General features: G+C 38.2%; 1 protein-coding gene across 2 annotated transcripts in view; it reads right to left on the reverse strand.

Moving 5' to 3' along the window:
* LOC118841853 (liver carboxylesterase 1-like) overlaps positions 1–23,363 on the reverse strand; it is an 85,945-nt gene that overhangs the window by 49,677 nt on the left and 12,905 nt on the right. For both annotated transcript variants that reach the window (XM_036749518.1, XM_036749517.1), the window contains exons 2-4: positions 8,921–9,125; positions 7,507–7,648; positions 69–202 (exon numbers count right to left, since the gene is read on the reverse strand). In XM_036749518.1, the coding sequence (XP_036605413.1) occupies positions 69–202; positions 7,507–7,648; positions 8,921–9,125 (481 nt within the window). The remainder of the gene's footprint in view (positions 1–68; positions 203–7,506; positions 7,649–8,920; positions 9,126–23,363) is intronic.

Raw genomic sequence — 23,363 nt, forward strand, 5'->3', positions numbered from 1 at the left:
GAAATTTCGGAGTTAAAAGCACCATGGACTACTTTTTGTCAACTAAGTTCCTGTCTTCCAGGTCTTACCTATAGAATCCAAAGATTCCCAGACGATACTGAATGGCCACCACAACAACATTCTCAACAGCTGAGAGGTATGACCCCTCCAAAGTTGAAGCATCACCCACCAATAAACCCCCTCCGTGGATCCACACCATCACCTGGGGAATGAGACAAGAATCTTATTGTTCATAGAGTTCCTAAATTAAAAAGAACTACAGAAAGTACATGTTTAAACCACTTAGCCCAAGTGATTGAACCTACCCATCGTAGAGATCTCTATTGAGATCATAGGGTATAACGGAATGGGAACTGAACTAGAGACCAGAATAACTGAATTCTAATCTGGGTTCTGTATCACTAAGGCAAAATTCATGACCTCAAAGACGACCATGAACATGCCTGTATAATTCATAATCGCAAAGTATAAGAGATTCCCTAGGTAGAAGGCAGAAGAAGTATAATGTTTATTTCAACACCAAAGGATCACATCCTGGAAACCGCAATTCAACATAGCAGTAATTGTATTCCAAAACCAGTAAGTCCACCTCAATGTAACAACAAGGAAATGATAACACAGTATTACAGCAAGGAGCCAAGTCATCCTATAACCTACCCCCCACCCCACCCCACTGCTGGGGCCTTCTGTGTTGGTAACCAAAAATGGGCTCCTTAGCACTTAGTCAACAAGTGCCCTTGAGTAGTTTGGTTTTTTCCCCTAAACTGAATGCTGTTTGTATGTTGGACTGGAGTAAGCTTGTCGGCCCCTTCACCTTGCTTCCCTTGCTTAAGCTGATCGAAAGAACCTGTGCTTTCCTGGTCAACCCCTTCACCTTGCTTAAGCAGATCGAAAGAACCTGTGCTTTCCCAGGTGTACCTTACACCCCCGCAGAAGCTGGATGGTTAAAAACAGCTTCCGTTGGAGCCAGAGGCTGCTATAGCTACAGCCACAGACGAAGCTGAAGCAGGAGCTGCCGGTAGCAGAGCTCACCTACGGGAGGAAGCTGAACAAGGACTTGAGGCCAGTGGGTAATCTTTTTACCATAGAGGGGAAGCATGTATATGATTTTGCTGCACACCATCATGCTTCTCTGTGGCCTCCTGGTTACTCTTGTGTGGCGTACTTATTGGGCCTGGAAGCTTTTGATCAATATGTCAAAATGGGGATGCTGGTTCATGGGTTGGTTACTGTGAAGCCTAAATATATGCTTTGATTCTTCTGCCTCTTATCTTGAGAATTTCTTATATCCAGCGGTTCCGAACCTTTCAGACATATATATATATGATCCTCTTTGAGATTATAAACTCTGCCCTCCTAATACACCTTCCCATAAACACTCACAAATCCCAACTGTCTGCTTGCCGGCATTCTCTACCCCACTCAGTTCTCTGGTCTCTGCAGCTCTCTGGTCTCCACTCTCCCCACTCTCTGCTCTGCATTCTCTCTGCAGCTGTATTGTCTCAGAGTTCTTACTTTTGGGCTGAATTCTGAATTCTGACTTTACAATGGCTATCTTCTGGTTATACATACTCCTTTTAGGACTGAAGGGCTTCATTCCCAATCAGGTAAAGGGTGTAGGCCTGGGCTTAGCACTTAGTAAGTAAACAGTATAGGCCTGGGGCTTAGTACTTAGTAATTAAAGGGTGTAGGCCTGCCTGCAAACAAACCTCTAATCAAGTTTCCCTTAACTAGCCCCACCTGAGACCTATTGAATGGGTGGGAAAGATCTTTTAATCCCTGATTGGCAGGCTCTGCCACTAACTTGCTGTGTGAATTAAGGAAACTCACTTCTATTATCTTTTATTAATAAGTTAATATATTCATTTTTAATTCTCTACATTCACTTCCATAAGTTTTAAATTTTCTCCCCCTTCCTCTCTTTCTCCTACCCAAGATAGCATGAAACCTGATATAGGCTCTATATATAGTTTCACATGAGTCATGTTGTATAGAAGAATTAGAATATATGGGAGTAACCAAGAGAAAGAAAAGGTATACAACAACAAAAGAAAACAAAAAAAGAAAATAGTTTGCTCTGATCTGCATTCAGTCTCCATATTTCTTTTTCTGGATGTGGATGGCATTTTCCATCATGAGTCTTTTGGAATTGTTTTAGGTCCTTGCATTGCTAAGTCCATCAAAGTCAGTTTTTGGACACTGTGGCTGTTATGGTGTACACTGTTCTCTTGGTTCTGCTGATTTCACTCATCAGTTCATATAGGTCTTTCTAGGTTTTTCTAAAGTCTGCTTATTCATTATTTCTTATAGCAAAATAATATTGTATTACATTCATATACCACAACTTGTACAGCCATTCTCCAATTGATGTATATTACCTCAAATTCCAGTTCTTGGCCACCACAAAAAGAGCTGCAGTAAATATTTTTGTACATATGGGTCCTTTTCCCATTTTTATGATCTCTTTGGGATACAGCCCTAGGAGTGATATTGCTTGGTCAAAGGTTATGCATATTTTTATAGTCCTTTGGGCATAGTTCCAAACTGCTCTCCAGAATGGTGGGATCAGTTCACAACTCCACCAACAATGAATTAGTGTTCTGATTTTCCTACATCTTCTACCACATTTATTATTTTCCTGTTTTGTCATGTTAGTCAATCTGATAGCTGTGACATGGTACCTCAGAGTTGTTTTGATTTGCATTTCTCTAATCAATAGTAATTTAGAGCATTTTTTCATATGACTATAGCTAGCTTTAATTTCTTCCTCTGAAAACTGCCTGTTCATATCCTTTGACCATTTATCAATTGGAGAATGACTTATATTCTTGTAAATTTAACTCAGTTCTCTCTCTCTCTCTCTCTCTCTCTCTCTCTCTCTCTCTCTCTCTCTCCATATATATACACACATCTATATATATATATATAGATGTGTGTGTATATATATGTACATATATGTATGTATATACACATATTATAAATGAGGCTTTTAACTGAGACACTAGTTGTAAAAATTCTTTCCCAGTTTTCTGTTTCCCTCCTAATCTTGGATGCATTAGCTTTGTTTATGTAAAAACTTTTCAATTTAATATAATCAAAATTATCCTTTTTGCATTTCATAATGTTTTCTATCTCTTGTTTGGTTATACATTCCTTTGTTCTCCATAAATCTGATAAACTACTCATTGCTCCCCTAATTTGTTTATATTATCTGTCTTTATATCTATAATTTATACCCCCTAGCTAAAGACCACCACCTAAGGCTTGAAATAATATTGACTATAAATGTAATTTGCCCAAAGTGCATCAGGCACCATACTTGCCACAATTTTTGAACCCAAAGAGACTACGTTATGGAAACATATACTGAAGGAAAAAAAAAGAAAGAAAAATATTGTCAGCCTGGGTCAGATAATTAAATGTATGCTTTTAGACCCTCTTAAGAGAAGTGCTTAGAGGTATGACCCCTCCAAAATTTATGTATCACCCACCAATACACCCCCTTCATGGATCTGCACCATCACCTGGAGAATGAGACAAGAATCTTATTGGTCATAGAATCCACAAATTAAAAGGAACTTTTAAAAGTACATACTTAAACCATTCAGCCCAAGTAGTCTCTATTCTAGAGATCTCTTTGGACGTGATAGGGTATAATGGAAGAGGAACTGGACTAGAGGCCAGAAGAATTGAATTCTAATCTGGATTCTACAACTAATTTGCTGTATGAACTGAGGAAAAACTTCTATTTTCTAAGTCTTAAGTTACCCACCTGTCTAAAAGGAAGAGTTTGGACTAGATAATCTTAAGGTCCTTTCTAGTTCTGATTTTATGACTCTGTGTTTCCTCTGATAGAGTCCCACACGTAAGGAGGAGGGAAGTCAGGATGGATGAGGCTGCTTAAGGGAGTCATCAAATTCTCCCTGAGCCTCTATCCTTTAGGCTAAACTACTCTATGACAGTTCTACTCCACTGTCATTGTCATATAAACAAACCAGACAAATAATGCAGAATTCAGTGCTCTAACCATGAAAAATCTATTGTTGATGAGAGGAAAAAGGAAATAAATCTGAACTTCCCATGTTTGAATCAGTTAAATAAAGTAGGTATGTTTAAGCCAGCAAAGAGAAGACTTTGGTGGAACATGATAGGTTATCCTAAAGTATTTGAAGGGCTGTCATGCAAAAGAAACTTTGGACTCATTTGGTTTGGCCCTCGGGGCCAACAGTTAGAATTCTCAAAAAAAAATGGTTTAAGAGGGAGTTCTTACACACACATGCACAAATGCACACACACGCCCAAACATACCCCATCACCATTCTTCAAGTAGATGGTGAGTCATTACTTATCTGGTATGTTACAGGGTGATTCCTGTGCAAGCATGAATTGTATTATATGTTTTGAGGTCTTCCCATCTTTGAGAAAATGTACTTACACAATTAATAAAGAGTTCTTAACCTTTTTTGTGAATCATGGACTTCATTGAGAGTTTGCAAAAGCCCATGGAACCCTTCTCAGAATAACATTTTTAAAAGCATAATGTAAAACTCATAAAATTACCCCCCCCAAAAAATCAATGATATTGAAATGTTGATATATTTCCCTCTGGTAAAGACTCCCTGACAATTTATTCATGGATTCCTTGTGAGGGAGGAAGGGAAAGCATCCTACAATAGAAGAAAGTGACCAACTTTTCTATGAGGATTGATTGAAGGAAGATTACTTAAGTTGGAGAAGGAGGACTCAAGCTCTGAGCCAAGATGGCAAAGAGATTTAAGCATTTCTGTTGAGATCTCCTAAACCAATTCTTTACTCAACTTTTAAAAATGTTTCAAATCATATTTGGAATAGGATAAGCAAAAAAAGTCATAGTACCTTATTTTTTCCAGTCCAGGACAGCCATAGGAGGACTGAAAAAGATGGCTGACTACAGACTCTGGGATGGGGGCTGACATAGAACTTGAGGTGTGAGGCCTAGAGGTTGTGGCAGAAGCAACAGTAGCACTAAAGACAGTATGGGGATCATGCACTTGGTTAGAAAAATAATGCTGGAGATGGGAGCAAAGCCACACACCATTTGGCAGCTCCTTCTCCCATTACCCAATTGCAAATTTCAGTTGCATGAATAAGAGAAGTGATTACAGTTTGGTCTCAAGGAATAGAGACCCTACCTAGGTTAAGGACAAGAACATGGACCAGTAGGATAGTGGCTAGAACTCTTTCCAGGTCACAACACCTTGGAAGCACCAAAAACCTACAGGATATAGATCATATCTAGTCATATGCTAGACTTATACCTATGCCTTCTGTCCATGTAGAATGCTTCAATCTGCCTTAATAATGATAAAATTCTTAGGAATTACAAGAAACAATCAAGATAGTGGTGGTGATGGAGCATTCCAGCCAAACTCTTCCACAATTTCCTTCCAAAAAACTTTAAAATGACTTGTCAAGTTGAATTATGGAATGGCTTAGTCAACAAAAAACTGGGTTTCTGAGGCATTTTTCTACCCCAAGATAACATAGGAGGTCAGTTGGAGAGGTCTGTGATAAAGAGGTGGGGCTTGTCTGGAGTATAGTGTAGCAACAACACCAGCTCTGGGCCTTGAGGCTGTAGCAATGATTACAGCAGCAATTTGGGGAACCCTCACCACTTAGAGATGGTAAAGAGATATGACAACTGGTCAGAAAGAAAATGCAGGAGGTCCCTTATTTGGCACTGGGCACAGGACTGGACATTGTTTCATAATTCTCTTGTTCATTATTGAGTTCTGAGTCACAGTTTTGGGGCAGAAAGGAGTGTTTCTGGTTTTAAGAAAGTCAGGTCCCTACTTAAGTAAGCACCAGAGCACAGACCAGTAGAGCAGCGACCACATCTCTTCCCAGGTCTCCCCAGATCTCACCAAGTTGGAAGAACCAAAAAATCTTATGGATTCCCCCGCCAAAAACTAATTGTGAAAACAACAGAGTAAAAATAGCTGGAAGGTTGGGACAGTGATTGTTCACTCATCCAAAGGAGCAAGGCCCAATTCTAACATGAAGTTCAAAGTAAAAATAAAAAAAAGTAGTCTAGTAAAATGAGTAAAAAACAAGAAAAGGAATCTTACCATAAAAAGCTACTTTGGTGACAGTGAATCTCAAGACACATATTTGGAAAAAGAAAACAACATGAAAACATCTACAAGTAAAGCATGAAAGAAAAATACAGATTGAACAAAAGCCCAATAGAAATTCTTATACAAGCTAGAGAAAGCAATAAAAAGGAACAAAAAGAATAATTCTTAAATATCAAGTAAAAAATGGGAAAATTATGAAAAGAAAATTAATAAGTAGGTAAAGATATATAAACTTTCACTGATGAAAATAACTCCTTAAAAGGCAGACATTCAAATGGAAAAAAGAGGTACAAAATCTCACTGAAATAAACAATTCCTTAAAAATTGGAATTGTGCAAGTGGAACCTAATAACTCCAAGAGACATAACAAACAATAATACCAAACCAAAATAATGAAAAAAAAATAAGAAACTGTGAAATATCTTACTGGAAAAACAACTGACTTGGAAAATTAATTGAGGAAAGAGAAAATTTATTGAACTTTCTGAAAGCTCCCAGGAATGTTGTCACCAAATTTTAGAGCTCCTAAATTAAGGAGAAAATAATAAAAGCAGAGAGGAAGAAATCCCTGAAATATCATGGAAGCACAGTCACGATCATACATGATTTAGCAGCTTCCATAATAAAGAAGTGTAAGGCTTAGAATACAATATTCCAGAAAGCAAAGGAGCTAGGATTACAACCAACAATAACCCATCTAGCAAAATGGAATCTAACCCATGAGGGGGAAAATGAAGTTTAATGAAATAGATGACTTTAAAACATTCCTGGTGAAAATACCAGAGATGAATAAAAAAAAATTGACTTTCAAACACAAGAATTAATAAAAGCCTAAAAACTAAAATGTGAAAGAGAAACCATAAAGGAATTAATAAGATTAAACTGTTTACATTCCTTTATGGGAAGATGATACATCTAAGTCCTAAAAACCTTCTCATTATTAGGACCCTTATTAGGAGTCCCCATAGTCATGGGTGTGATTCAATTATGTTAGGATAATCTCAAAGAAAAGATGTAGAAAAGTAAGAAGGGGGATTGGGAGGAGGAAGAAATAAGATGACTAAAAGACATGTAAGGAAGAGTTTTTATAGTGGAGAGGGGCAGGCAATGTCTGAAGATAGATACATAGACAGACAGAGATAGATAGATAGATAGATAGATAGATAGATAGATAGATAGATAGATAGATAGATAAAAACATAGTTATAAATCTTACCTAAGGGGGAAGTAGGAGGGGAAGGGGCTAAGAGAAAGGAAGCACCGATAAGAGGAAAGAAGGATTAAAGGAAGTAAAATGAATTCTGTTTTTCCTTCTCTGCTATAGATACAAGAAGGAACCACAACTCAACAAATCCAAAGTACTTGACAACTCAAACCAGAAACTCCTTACAGGTAACTTAGTCTTTGTTGCCAGGTCAGCTGAGGTGTAAATATTCAGGTACAAACAGTCTTCAGAATTTTTCAAGGAAATTCCATTCATATTCCCAGTAAGTTTTGACATAAACTCCTCTGCAATTGGATTCTGGGTACACCTGTGCAATGAAATAAGGGAAATCACTTATTTTTAACAGCATCTCAGGAAAGCATATTTGGGGTCACAAGATCACTGCTCAGAGGTTTTAGAGGCGGTAGGATTCTTAGAAATGCCCTAGTCAAATACATTCATTTTACATATGAGGAAACTGAGGCCCAGAAAAGGAAAGTGACTTGCCCAAAGTCGCATAGGTAATAAGTAACACACTCTGGATTCCAACTCAGATCTTTTGACTCCTCCACGCCAATCCTCATGTTCTCCTTCTTCAGACTCTCTACTTCACCTGAGGGTGAATTGACAAATAACTTTGAAAGCCTTTTTAATTTTCCTTTAAGGTTATAGAATGTCCCACCTGTTTTCTGTTTGAGTGTGTCCGTTCTTCCCTAAAAGCCTCAATTTTCTCCTCCAGAAAATGGGGGATAGAACTGGATAGTCTTTAAATACTCTTTCAGTTCTCACTTCCTGTGAATGAACTGCTTATTGTTCTTAGGACAAATAGAATGGAAACAAGGGGGAAAGTTATAGTAAGGCAGATGGTCTGTGGAAATTTTTGTGATTTGTGAAACCTTGGCGTTCCTTCAGGGACAGCCAAATGCAAAGCTATTTCACTCTCTGCACCTTCTACTTGTAGGACAAATAGAATAGCCATCCTTGTACCCTCCAAACAATGAGAAAAAACAGAAAAATAGTGAATACCCTAAAATCAGAATAATGAAATAGGAGAGTCTTGGCTGAAATCATGATTATTCCAAGGCCATTTCTCACAGACCATTTATTTTAAAATTACTGAGCCTGTGTATGTCAATAGAGAGGCTGCTTTGTAATTAGATGTGGTCTTGGTATGAGTGAAAAATACAGGCAAAGGAAAACTGCCATTTTACCAGGCAATGTGTTCCAGGGATTTGTTTGATTGTAATCAAGCAAAGAAAGCACCCCAGCACCTATGTAAGGTGGGGCTGCAGCAGATCCTTTATTTGTCCATTGTAGGTAAGGTTTCTAAGACTCAGGACCATTTAACTGTGCAAACTTAAGATGTTCTCCTCCAACCTAATATAGGTTAAATGATTGGGTTAGGAGTGAGAAAAAAAGAGGAGTGTTTCTGGGGTAAGGAGCAGATAGGCGAAACAGAGCTATGGAAAGATTTCAGGGTTCTGGAATAGCAAAAAGCCAATAAAAATTAGGAGATAATTTTCTCAATTAGGCAATTATGATTTTCTTTACTTGAAGCCTTCCCCTTTCCAGAAAAAAATACTAAAAACTGATGACTTACATGGGTGGGTACGTAGTAGTGTTCTTCACATCGTCCCAGGGCTCAGGGGGCTGGGGTGGAGCAAACCTCAAGGGTCCGAGAGGGGCTTTGGCAAAAGGAACTCCCAGGAAAACATTGACTGATTTGTCAAATTCTTGTAGAATCACTTGTTTGCCCTGGACTTTCCCATATTCAGTATCCACTACAGGTGCTGAGGACTGTGGCTCTGTGGAACATTGAGAGAGGGAAAGGCAATTTCACTTGAGGAGGCAACGTGGCAGAACAGAATCAGCATTGAACTAGGAATCAGTATTTCTGGGTATTTATGTATACCTGCCTCTGATCCATACTAACTGGGTGACCTTAGAAAAATAATGAAAGTTTTCTGGACTTTCTACTCTTAACCTATAAATGGGAAATAATAATAGCTCCCTATAGGATTGTTTTGAATATCAAATGAGAGAATGTAAATTAAATTGCTCCACAGATATTATAATAATAGTAAATCACATTTCTATAGGACTTCCTTGTTTACAAAAATACTTTGTCAGAAGTGAATAAGATTAATAGTAATATTATCCAAATTTTATATATAGGAAACAGAGGAACATAGAAGAGACTTAAAGTCACACAATTAATGTGTCCCTTTTTAAAATGAATTTATATTGACATCCTTCATTTTGCCATCATCAGACGTTTTCCCAGAATCCTTTCTCTATTTCTTCCCAGTCATCTCATATAATAAGTATTTTAAATATAATATAGTAAAAGAAAAAAGAATAAATCAACCAACACATTGAAAAAGCCTCAAAATATAGGAACAGTACCAATCTCACGGGCCTGTTACATATGCAAAACAATAGTGTAGGGGTATCTTCTCATATTTCTACTTTGGAGTCATGCTGGTTATTGGTAATTTTGCAACACCCACTTTTGATTTTTTCTTAGTGCTTGTTCTTTCCATTTACACTGCTTTTATTGATTCTATATATTATTTTCTTGGGTCTTTAATTCACACTGCATCAGATTGCACAAATCTTTCCATGTGTCTCTGTATTTAGCATTTTCATAATTTTTTAATTTTAAAAATAATTTCAATTTATTAACAACCCACTAACTTCTAATTGGCCTGAAAATGTTAGGCAGCTCCTTTCTTAGCAACATGGTCCTTTATAAAAATAATATTTTATTTTTCCAATTTACATGTAATTTTCAATTACATGTAAAAATAATGTTTAACATTCCTTTAAAAAAATTGAAGGTCCAAATTCTCTCCCTTCTCTCCTGCCTCCTCCCCTACCTTGATATAGTCTATACATGTGCAATCATGCAAAACATCTTTGCATATTAGTCATGTTGTGGAAAAAAGACAAAAAATGAAAAAAGTGAAAAAGAGTATGCTTTGATCTACATTCAGACTCTCAGTTCTTTCTCTGGAAGTGAATAGAATTTCTCATCATGAGTTCTTTGGAATTGTCTTAGGTCATTTGATTGCTGAGAAAAGCTAAGTCATTCACAGTTGATCATTATGTAATGTTGCTGTTACTATGTAGAATATTCTCCTGGTTCTGTTCACTTCATTTTGCATTGATTCATGTATAGCTTTCCATGTTTTTTCTGAAATCATCCTGCTTATCATTTCTTATATTACAATAGGCTAGAATGACAATTATGTAGCATAACTTGTTCAGCCATTCCCCAATTGATGGGCATTCCATCAATTTCTAATTCTTTGCTATCACTAAAAGAGCTTCCAGAAACCTTTTATTATTATTATTTTTTTTAATTTTGGCTTTCTTTGGGATACAGACCTAGTAGTGGTATTGCTAGTCAAAAGAATGTGCACACTTTTATAGTCCTTTGGGCATCATTCCAAATTGCTGTCTAGTATGGTTAGATAAGTTCACAACTCCACCAATAGTGTATTAGAATTTTCCTGTATTTTCTCTAATACTTACTATTTTCTTTTTCTGTCATCTTAGTCAATCTGAGATGTGTGCATTTTTCACTATAGATAGCTTTTATCTTAATCTAAAATTTTATCTTAATCTAAAAATTAAGAAATCTTAATCTAAAAGCTGGCTGTTCATAACTTTTGACCACTTATCAACTGGGTGATGACTTGTAATCTTCTCAATTTGACTCAGTTCTCTAAATATTTGAGAAACAAGGCCTTTATCAGAGTTACTTGCTGTACCAAAAAAGCCTAGCTTTTTGCTTTCCTTCTACTCTTTGTTGCATTGTTTTTCTTTGCACAAAACAATATTAATTTAATGTAATCAAAATTATTCATTTTACATCTCATAATGCTCTCTATCTATTCTACTACTTGGCCCTTTTTGAGTGGTTCCATGAAATCTTTCTTCTCTTCCACAGTCTTGAACAAGCCATGGTCAAATTTGGAGGAGGCATCACTAAGCTTCAAGTCAATCTTAGTCTGTAAATGACATTTAGCGTGTATCAGAAGAGGCTTTTACATGGTGATGATATGGTCTTAATCCCAAGGACACAATTTTTGAGCATGGTACAGATATTGTGCACTTTGCCATAGTGGACAAAGCCTCCCAGAAGATTTACACTCTTGTCAGACAGGTCATAATCAGTGGATGAGTTATTTTTTTATCAGTTTCCCATCCTTAATCTGGTAGCCCTGGCCAATCTTGTTTTTTTGAACTTGGTACAATGGTGATAGCTTTTCTGACCAATCTGAGCTGCAGTGACGGCCACACAGTCAGTATGCCAACTCCAATACATGCCACCTTAGTCAGTCATCTGGGAATTTGTCAGGACAATTTCTTTATGTACAAGCAGCTAGTGACATTTCTGTAACCCTTACCCTTGGACAGTCAGTGACATCAATCACTTCATCCTGCCCAAATGCAAGGGACATGGGAACTCACTGCTTTAGCTTCTTCTAGGCACCATCCATTTTCTCAAATATACTACTGCCAATAACCTGAATCTCTATCAAGTAAGACTTCTTCTTCCTCAGAGAGAGCAGGTGCATCTGGGTGCAGGCAATGATTTAGATCATCTGGCAGTATTTCTTCATGCTGGTGAAATCTTTCTCCAACAGCTTCTTCCCGTCATTGTCTTGCCACTTCTTGCAGTAGTTAGTGAAGACCTTTGTCTTAGATTTATGCCAGTTTTTATAGAATCACCCCTTGCAATCAACAATGTAGACTATTTTGAAGGTCTGGATGCCTCAGGGGTTTGCACTGGCCCATGATGCATACAATGACCTTAAGGTTATCTCCACAATGGTGTTTACTTCAACTTCTTCCTTTCTTAACTTTGAGCCAGCCCTATCTAACTCTCCTTTGATGTAGCTTTATAGCCCAGAAGGCTATAAGTGGGGTCATCTTTGGGGAACTTGTTTTGCTTCTGAGGCAAGCAGCCCAGAGGCCCATGCCTAGGAGCAGAGAATTTCCAGTGGTATATGCTGCTGCTGTTGCTCCTATCCCTGTGGCTGCTGATGAGATAAAATGGGAGACAGCCATATTCATCATTTCTTATAGCACATTAATATGCCATTATATTTGTGAATGATAATTTGGTTAGCTCTTAGCCAGCTGATGGATATCTACCTTCATTACATTTTTTTACTATCACAAAAAGTGCTGCTATTAATATTGTGGTATATAGTAAAACTTTATTTATGTCAATAACCTACTTGGTATATGTCATGATGGAAATAATGGTAGACAGAGGCAGCAAAGATCTCAGAATGATTAATTTGTTAGCTAGGCTAGCAGTAGCCAATAAATGAGGTCAATGCCTGTTCTGTAGTCAAAGATGTCTAGTTAGGGATGATAGGATTTTGTAAAGTGATTAAGAAAATAGAGCAAAATCTTGAACAACACAAGTGTCTTCTGATTGACTAGATGTTATGAAAGGGTAGCATAACTGTCATCTCAACTCCTCCCCACTACATCATTGGCAAGTGAGGTCAGTTCTAAGGTGATGTCCTCAAGTGATGGGATCAGTCTGTATGCATGGGAGTCGTTACAACAGATTTACATTAACAAGATTTAGGTTAATAAAATATTTGTTTTAAAATGGGTGAGTGGTGGTACAAGTCACAATGTAAGAGTGGACTGAGGTAAGCATAGCCAAGATGATAGAAAGAAGTCAGGAAATTTCCTGAGCTCTCCCCCATTTCCCTCATAAACAAGGCTAAACAATCCTTTAAAAGAATTCTGGAGTGACATGAGCAAGAACTTAGGAGGACATCAGGAAAAGTCTGTCTCACTTGGGTAAAAGGGGAGCAAAGCCCAGCATAGGCAGTATCTAGGCAAGCCAGCAAGAGTGTCTTAGCCACAGCACTGATCAGCAACCCCATGGCCCTGGCTCAGCAGGCCAGTAGCACGGTAGGTCAGCTGTGAGGCCTCTAGCCCCAGCTCAGCAGGCAAATTGCCAGTCTCAAAACCCAGGGTACAACAGGTGTGATTATGCTAGGCTACCCCATCATAGTGGGCTACAAGTCAGCACAGATGGGGCTACAGCAGTCCTCAGGGGATTCAATCATTGGCAGCTGTGGTGGTTTCCAACCCACAAAGGCCAAAGACAATGTAGAAAGTCAGTGGGAAAACTCTGCCACACCTGGGTGAGAGAGGAATGCAGTCCTATCTCAGCCCCATGTTGGCAGACGTCATGGTAGTGGCTGTGGCAGCAGTGGTGGCAGCAGCAGCACAGTGGTGGCAGCAGCAGCATTAGCCAATACTGCTCTGGACCCACAGAAAGAGGGGGAATCAAGCACCATATCAGACGTGGATTGCAGGGATCTCTTTGTTGGCATGAGGCAGGATTCTCTTGCTTTGCCCTGCTTGGATCTGGGTCACAGTCCTGGGATGAGGAGGAATGCTGCTAGGGGAGATCTTGTGGCAGCTGTGGAGAAGCAATCGTCTTCACAGTTCCAAGGCAGAAAAGAGTACTTGAGGTCACTCACAGACCAGAGGACAGGCCATGAGAAGAGTAAACACCTCTTCTTTAATTATACCACCTTGGAAGAACTAAAGTTTACAGGTTCTTAGAAGTATCTCTCAAAACAGCTGCCCCAAAGCCCTGAAGCTTGGATAGTGCACTCTCCATTATGGAATCAAAGTCTTACCTTGACAAAGAGATCGAAAGTCAAGTAATTGGCTGGGAAAATCAGCAAAGAGTGGGAAAAATCAGACAATAGAATCTTACTTTGATGACAAAGAAGATTGAAACATACAACCAGGAGACAACAAAGTCAAAGCTTCTACAGTGAAAGCCTCCAAGAAAAATAAATTGGTGTCAGGCCATGGAAGAGCTCAAAAATATTTTGAAAATCAAATAAGAGAAATAGAGGAAAAACTGGGAACAGAAATGGGAGTGATACAAAAAAATCATGAAAAACAAACCAATAGCTTGCTAAAGGAGATCCCCCAAAACAGTGAAGAAAACAATAGCTTAAAAATAGACTAACCCAAATGGCAAAAAAAGTAAAGAAAAAAGCCAATGAGGAGAAGAATGCCTTAAAAAGCAAAATTGGCCAAATGGAAAAGCAGGTCCAAAAACTCACTGAAGAAATTATTTCCTTAAAAATTAAAATGGAGCAAATGGATGTTAATGAATTTATGAGAAATGAAGAAATTATAAAACAGAACCAAAAGAATGAAAAAAAATAGAAGACAATGTGTAATATCTCATTGGAAAACCACTGACCTGTAAAATAGACCAAGGAGAGATAATTTAAAAAATATTGGACTATCTGAAAGCCATGAAAAAAAGAGCCTACACATCATCTTTCAGGACAGCATCAAGGAAAACTGCCCTGATATTCTCGAACTGGAGGGGGAAATAGAAATGGAAAGAATCCACTGATCATCTCTTGAAAAAGATCCCAAAAGGAAAACTCCTGGAAATATTATAGCTGAATTCCAGAATTAATAGGTCAAGGAGAAAATATTGCAAGCATCCAGAAAGAAACAAATCAAATATTGTAGAAAGACAATCAGCATAGCACAAGATCTAGCAACTTCTACATTAAGAGATCGAAGGGCTTGGAATGTGATATTTTGGAGGTCCAGGGAGGAAGGATTAAAACCAAGAATCAGCTATCGAGCAAAACTGAGTATAATCCTTCAGGGGAAAATGGATATTCAATGGAATAGAAGACTTTCAAGCATTCTTGATGAAATGACCAGAGCTGAATAGAAAATCTGACTTTCAAACAGAAGAATCAAGAGAAGTATGAAAAGGTAAACAGGAAAGAGAAATCATAAGGGACTTATTAAAGTTGAACTGTTTACATTCCTACATGGAAAGATGATATTTATAACTCATGAGACTGAGACCTTTCTCAGTATTAGGGTAGTTGGAGGGAAGACACACACACACACACACACACACACACACACACACACACACACACAGACAGAGGGCACAGGGTGTATTGAATATGAAGGGATGATATCTAAAAAATACAATTAAGGGGTGAGAGAAAAACATATTGGGAGAAGCATAAAGGGAGAGATATAATGAGATAAATTATCTCACATAAAAAAAGTTAAGAAAACATTTTTACAATGGATGGGAAGAGGGGGCAAGGTGAAGGGAATAACATGCACACTCAATTGGCTATCTTACCCTAGAGAAAAGTAGGGAGGAAGGGGATAACAGGAGGGATAATAGAAGGGAAGGAAGATTGGGGAGGGGGTAGTCAGAAGGAAATACTTTTGAAAAGGGACAGAGTCAAAGGAGAAAATTGAATAAATGGGGGGTATAGGATGGAGAGAAATATAATCTTTCACAACATGACTATTATGGAAGTGTTTTGCACAATTACACATGTATAACCTATATTGAATTGCTTACCCTCTCATTAAGGCTCGGTGGGGAGGGAAGAAGAGAGAGAATTTGGAACTCAAAGTTTTAAAAACAATTGTTAAAAATTGTTTTTACCTGCAACTGGGAAATAAGATATACAGGCAACGGGGTATAGAAATCTATCTTGCCCTACAAGAAAGTAAGGTGGAAAGTGATAAGGTGGGGGTGGGGAGAGGAAGATAGAAGGGAGGGCAGACTGGGAGAAGGGGTGATCAGAATGCATGCCATCTTGGGGTGTGGTAGAGGGGACAGATGGGGAGAAAATGTGGAACTCAAAATCTTGTGGAAATGAATGTTGAAAACTAAAAATCAATTAATTAATAAAAATAGAATTGCCTAAATACAAAAAGGTATACAAAAAGCTAATTGAAGAAAAGGATTTCTTTAAAACTGTAATTGAACAAGTGCAAACTAAAGACTCTATGAGACAACAAGAATCAGGGAAGCAAAATCAAAAGAATGAAAAAATAGAAGAAAATGTAAAATACTGTGTTGGAAAAACAACTGACCTGGAAAATAGAACCAGGAGAGATAATTTAAAAATTATTGGACCACCTGAAAGCCATCATCAGAAAAAGAGCCTGGATAGCATCTTGTCCTTCTTTATAGTTCTTCTATGTACCTCAATAATGAAGAAGGTCTTATAAGTTACAAATATCATCTTCCCATGAATGAATCTTATTAAGTCCCTTATGATTTCCCTTTTCTGTTTACCTTTTAATGCCTTTCTTGAGTCTTGTATTTGAAAATCAATTTTCTATGCTTTTTGTCAAGAATGCTTGAAAGTCCTCTATCTCATTCAATGCCTATTTTTTCCCCTGAAGGATTATACTCAGTTTTGCTGGATTGGTGATTCTTGGTCCTTATCCTAGCTCTTTTGCCCTCCAGAATATCATATTACAAGCCTTCCAATCTCTTAATGTAGAAGCTGCTAAATCTTATATTATTCTGATTATGTTTCCACACTACTTGAATTGTTTGTTTCTGGGTGCTCGCAATATTTTCTCTTGTGATTTCTGGGATTTGGCTATAACATTCTTAGGGGTTTTTATTTTGGGGTATCTTTCAAGAAGTGATTGGTGGATTCTGTCCTTTGCTACTTTACCTTTTGGTTCTAGAATATCAGAGCAGTTTTCCTTGATAATTCCTCAAAAAAGGATGTCCAGGCTCTTTTTTATCATGATTTTCAGATAGTCCAATAGTTTTTCCATTATCTCTCCTGGATCTTTTTTCCAGTTCAGTTGTTTTTTTCAATGAGGTATTTCACACTGTCTTCTATTTTTCATTCCTTTGGTTTTGTTTGATTGTTTCTTAATTTCTCGTAAAGTCATTAGCTTCCATTTGCTCCATTCAAATTTTTAAGGCATTATTTTCTTCAGTGAGCTTTTGTACCTCCTTTTCCATTTAACTAATTCTGCTTTTTAAGACATTCTTCTCCTCATTGACTTTTTGGACCTCTTTTGCCATTTGGCCTAGTCTGTTTTTTTTTAAGGTGTTATTTTCTTTTTTTTTTATGTGTCTCCTTTATCAAGCTGTTGACTCATTTTTTTTTATTTTCTTGCATCGTTTTCATTTCTCTTCCTATTTTTTTCTCTACCTCTCTTACTTGATTTTCCAAATCCTTTTTGAGCTCCTCCATGGCCTAAGGACAAATCATATTTTTCTTGGAGGCTTTGAATGTAGGAGCTTTTACTTTGTGTCTTCTTGTGAGTGTGTGTTTTGATCTTTCTTATCACCATAGTAACTTTCTATAGTCAGAGATGTTTTTTCCATTGTTTCTTCATTTTACCAGCCTATTACTTGACTTTTAACTATTTGTTAAATTAGGGTTCTGCATCCAGGGTGGAGAGTACACTGTTCCAAGCTCCAGGGGTTGTGTGCATTTGTTTTCAGAGTTATTTCTAGAGATGTGTAAGTTTTCAGTTCTTCCAAGATGATATTATCTGAGGCAGGCCTGCGCAACATAGGGCCTATGGGCCAGATATTGTGCAGACCTATTTTGCATTTTCTACAATTTCCACAGGCTGCCTGAAATCCTTTGGTGGACTGCTCTGAGGCCAATCAGTAAGTGAAAGATCTTTCCTGCCCATTCAATAAGTCTCAGCTGGGGACCACAAAAGAAGGTTTGATTAGATGCAGGCAACACCTTTGTGATGTCAATCAGGGATTAAAGACCTTTCCCATCCACTCAGCAGACCTCAGATGGGGCCAATTAAGTGAAGCTTCATTAGAAGTTTGTTTGTAGGTGTGCCTAATCCCTTTACTTACTAGGCACTAAGCCTCAGGCCCACACCCTTTTGCTGATTGGGCAAGAAGCCCAAAAGGTACCCAGAAGGTAGCCATTGGGAACTGAGAATTCAGAAGTCAGAAGAGAAACGAGAATTCAGAATTCAGCCCAAGGAGAAGGAGTAGACAGAGCTGCTGAAAAGAGAGTGGAACCCAGGGAGCTTCGGAGACCAGAGAACTGAGAGGGGAGAAAATGCAGGCAAGCAGACAGTTAGGATTTGTGAGTGATTGTTTACAAGAAGGCCTTTGCAGGGGGAGGTGGTGGGGCACAGGATGACTTGGTTCCTTGCTATAATATTATGTTATAATTTCCTGGTTGCTACATTTTTTTTTTGGGCAGGGCAATTGGGGCTAAGTGACTTGCCCAAGGTCACACAGCTAGTACAAGTGTCAAGTGTCTGAGGCCGGATTTGAACTCAGGTCCTCCTGACTCCAGGGCCGGTGCTCTACTCACTGCGCCACCTAGCTGCCCCTCCTGGTTCCTACATTGAGATGGACTTACTGCTTTTAGAATATAACTACTGCTACAACAAATTGGAGTGATTGGTCTTGGGATTTTATCCTCTGGAGTCTAAATAAATGTACTACTTCCTCTACCTTCTACATAGAGAGTTTTTCATACTTTGTGATTCTTTTTTTTTCCATTTTATTTTTTCTTTTTATTTTTAGTTTGCAACACACAGTTCTACATAATTTTGAGGTCCTGATTTTCTTCCCTCCCTCCCCAAGATGGCATGGAATCCCATATAACTTCTATGTATAGCTTTGCATTGAATTAATTTACACACTAGTCAAGTTGTGCAGAAGAATTATGACCAATGGAATGAATCATGAGTAAGAAGAAACAGAACCAAAAAAAACACCCCAAAAACAAATACAAAAGAAAGGAAAAAAAGGGGGAAAAAAGGCGAGCATGAAGTGTGCCCAATCTGCGTTCATAATTCATAGTTCTTTCTCTGGATGTAGATAGCATTCTCCATCATGAGTCCTTTGGAGTTGTGCCTGCACCTTGTGTTGCTGAGAAGAGCAAAGTCTGTCAGGGTTAGTGCTCACAGAATCCATATATCTGTGGTTGTGTATAATGTTCTCCTGGCTCTGCTCCATTCACTCACCATTATGTTGTGTAGGTTTTTCCAGGTTGTTATGAAAGATAAATTTAGGTAAAATTGTCATTTTTATTATATTAGCTCGGCCTTACCATGAGCAACTGATATTTTTCCACTTATTTAGATGTGACTTTATTTGCATGGAAAGTGTTTCATAATTATGTTCATTGGGGGAGGAGCCAAGATGGCAACATGAGGGCAGAGTCTTACCGCAGCTCTCTCACAAGGTCTGTCAGATTCCTATAAAAAAGTGAATTTGAGCAGATTTGAGAGAGTCAGAAACCGTGAGCACTCTGCATGGGGCAAATTTCTGAGCTGGGAGAGTCTGAAAGGCCGAAGGCATGAATCCGTAGGCTCGTATAGTGCTCAGTGTGGGGCGTATGGAGCTGCTCCAGACAGGACCAAAGTGGAAGCAGCCAGCTGGGAAATCTACGTGGGAGACAGGCTGGGAGAAAGCTGGGTGCCCGAAAGCTCAGGAGGTGCCCGGGCCTCCCAACACAGGACAGCAGTCTGTGGAAGCAAGGAGAGGCAGTGCAATGCCGCTGGCCGGGAAACACCGAGCCCTGAGGCTTGCAGCCCAAAGGAATTGATCACGGCTTCTTGAGCTTCCTGGAGACATAATGGCCAGGTAAAAGGCTCTAATCCCTCCCCTCCTCACCCACAGAATTCCTCGGGAAAAAAAAATGAACGCTGGAACAGAGCAGGAAGAAGTGGGTCTTCAGTGGTCAAATAGTAGAAGTTCATCAGTCCCAGAGGGGCAGAGTCGGCAGGGGTCAATGCCAGGAGCCCAGACGTAATCTTGCTCCCCCAGGGGAAGTGCTAGACATCAGCTCAAACAACAAAGAGCTGAGACCATTGATGAAAAACAACACTGCTGGAGAGCACCCATAGGGATTGAGAAATCAGGGAGCCATATCCCTCCCCCACACCTCAGGAAACTGAAGGCTATAATTCTACACTCACAATCCCCAGAATAAGAAAGCCAGGGCAGAGAGCCCTGAACCCTAAAGGCAGAAATTTGTTGTAAAGCAGGAAAAGGCAAACCAACAAACATGAAGAGGAACACAAAAAAACCGAGGACAATAGATTCTTCTTATGGAGACAGGCAGGATCAAAGTACCAACATAGAAGAGTGCAGCAATGACATTGTAGATACATCGGATACCTCAAAAGGTAATATGAACTGGTCTCCAGCCCAAAAAGCATTGCTCGAAGAGCTAAAGGAGGATTTTAAAAAACAAATTAGGGAACTAAAATACAAAATGGAAAAAATGGAAAAAAACCCACTGATGAAATCAAGTCCCTAAAGAATAAGATTGGCGAAATGGCTATGGAAATTCAGAATCTAGAGAGAGAAAATGACACCCTGAGAGGCAAAATCAACCAATTGGAAAAGGATACTCAAAAGCAAAATGAAAACAATAACTCATTAAAAATTAGAGTTGAGCAAGTGGAAGCTAATGAATCTATGAGGCACCAAGAAGTAGTAAAACAAAATGTAAAGAATGAAAAAATAGAAAAAATGTGAAATATCTGATTGGGAAAACAACTGACCTGGAAAATAGATCCAGGAGACACAATTTAAGAGTTATTGGTCTACCAGAAATCCATGATGAAAAAAAGAGCCTTGACATTATCTTCGAAGAAATTATCAAAGACAACTGCCCAGAGGTCCTACAACAAGAGGGCAAAATAGTCATTGAAAGAATTCAGCGATCACCCCCTGAAAGAGATCCCAAACTGAAAACACCAAGAAATATTATAGCCAAATTTCAGAAGTATAAACTGAAGGATAAAATACTGCAAGCAGCCAAAATGAAGCAATTCAAATATCGTGGAACTACAGTCAGGATCATGCAGGATCTCTCAGCTTCCACATTAAAAGACAGGAGAAATTGGAATATGATATTCCGAAGGGCAAAGGAGCTGGGACTACAACCAAGGATCAACTACTCAGCAAAACTAAGCATAATTTTTCAGGCAAGGCAATGGACATTCAATGAAATAAGGGAATTCCAGACCTTCCTGATGAAAAGGTCAGAACTCAACGGAAAATTTGATCTCCAAATACAAAACTCAAGAGAGACATAAAATGGTAACCAGGGGGGGAAACCCCCACAAACTTTATTAACCAATAAGGGTAGGTTGTCTGTATCTTTATGTGAGATTATATCATCATATGTATGTTTCATATATATACATATAAATGTCAGTCTTGAGAATGGTACAGATATTATGACAACGGAAAGGGATACACATAGATTGTGAATGCCTGTATAAATTAACTGATGTAAAGATAAAAAACATAAGTAAGAGATGTTAAGGGAGGGCTATGAGAAAAGAGGTAAGGAGGTAGTAGAAAGGGTTAATTACATCAAATGAAGAGGCACAAAAACATATTATAGTAGAGGGAAAGAAGGGAGGGATAAGAGCATTATTTGAGCATCACTGTCATCTGATCTAGTTCAAGAAGGGAATAACATACCCTGATAAGTTTAGAAATCTAACTTAACCTACAGGAAGTAGGAGGGGAAGGGGGGAAAAAGGGAGGGGGGTGGTCAGAAGGGAGGGGAGAAGTAGCAAGTGGGAAATGGTAAGATAAGAGAGGGGAATAAAGAGGGAGGGTAAACCGAGGAAAGCGGCGGTGAAAAGCAAAACTTTGTTGAGGAGGAGAAGGGGAAAGGGAGAAATAAAAGCATAAACAGGGGGGAATAGGATGGAGAAAAAGACACAGATAGAAATCATAACTCTGAACATGAAGGGGATGAACTCTCTCATAAAAGAGAAGCGGATAGCAGAATGGATTAAAAACCATAATCCTATAATATGCTGTTTACAAGAAACACATTTGAAACAGGGGGAGACACACAGGGTAAAGATAAAAGGCTGGAGTAAAATATATTGCGCCTCAGCTAAAGTAAAAGAAGCAGGTGTAGCAATCCTAATCTCATACAAAGCAAAAGTAAAGATAGATTTAATTAAAAGAGATAAGGAAGGACACTATATCCTGCTAAAAGGCACAATAAACAATGAAGCAATATCATTGTTTAACATATATGCACCAAGTGGTAAGGCATACAAATTCTTAGAGGAGTTTAAGGGAGTTACAGGAAGAAACAGACAGGAAAACTATAATATTGGGAGACCTCAACGTCCCCCTTTATGAACTTGATAAATCTAACCTCAAAATAAATACGAAAAAAGTTAAGGAGGTAAACAGAATTTTAGAAAAGGCAGATGTGATAGACCTCTGGAGAAAACTAAATCGGGATAAAAAGGAATATACAATCTCAGCGGTACATGGCACATACTCAAAAATTGACCATGGACTAGGGCATAAAACCCTCACAATGAAGTGCAGAAAGGCAGAAGTAGTCGAAGCATCCTTTTCAGGTCATGATGCAATCAGAATCATTTTCCACAAAGAACCATGGTTAAATAAGCTAAAAACTAATTGGAAACTAAATAATCTAATTCTAAAGAATGAGTGGGCCAAAGACCAAATCAGAGAAACAATTAATAACTTCATTCAAGAGAATAACAATAATGAGACAACATACCAAAACTTATGGGATGCAGCAAAAGCAGTTCTTAGTGGAAGTTTTATATCCCTAAATGCTTACATGAATAAAATAGGGGGAAAGGAGATAAATGATCTGGGCATACAGCTGAAAAAGCTAGAAAAAGAGCAAATTGAAAATCCCCATTTAAATACCAAATTAGAAATACTGAAAATCAAAAGAGAGATTAATAAAATTGAAACCAAGAAAACTATTGAATTAATAAATAAAACAAACATCTGGTTTTATGAAAAAACAATAAAATTGATAAACCTTTGGTCAATTTAATTAAAAAAAGAAAGAAGAAAATGAAATTACCAGTATCAAAAATGAAAAGGGTGAGTTCACCTCTAATGAAGAGGAAATCAAAACAATAATTATGAATTATTTTGCCCAATTGTATGCCCATGAATTTGACAACCTTAGAGATATGGATGAATATCTACAAAAACATAAACTGCCCAGGTTAACAGAAAAAGAAGTAAAATTTCTAAATAACCCCATCTCAGAAAAAGAAATTGAGCATGCCAATCTGGCCCTAGGAAAAAATCTCCAGGGCCAGATGGTTTTACATGTGAATTCTATCAAACAGTTAAAGAACAACTAATTCCAATACTTTTTAGACTATTTGGGAAAATAGGTGAAGAAGGAGTCCTA

The sequence above is a fragment of the Trichosurus vulpecula genome, chromosome 3 (assembly GCF_011100635.1).
Source record: "Trichosurus vulpecula isolate mTriVul1 chromosome 3, mTriVul1.pri, whole genome shotgun sequence".
In the NCBI taxonomy this organism is placed as follows: domain Eukaryota; kingdom Metazoa; phylum Chordata; class Mammalia; order Diprotodontia; family Phalangeridae; genus Trichosurus; species Trichosurus vulpecula.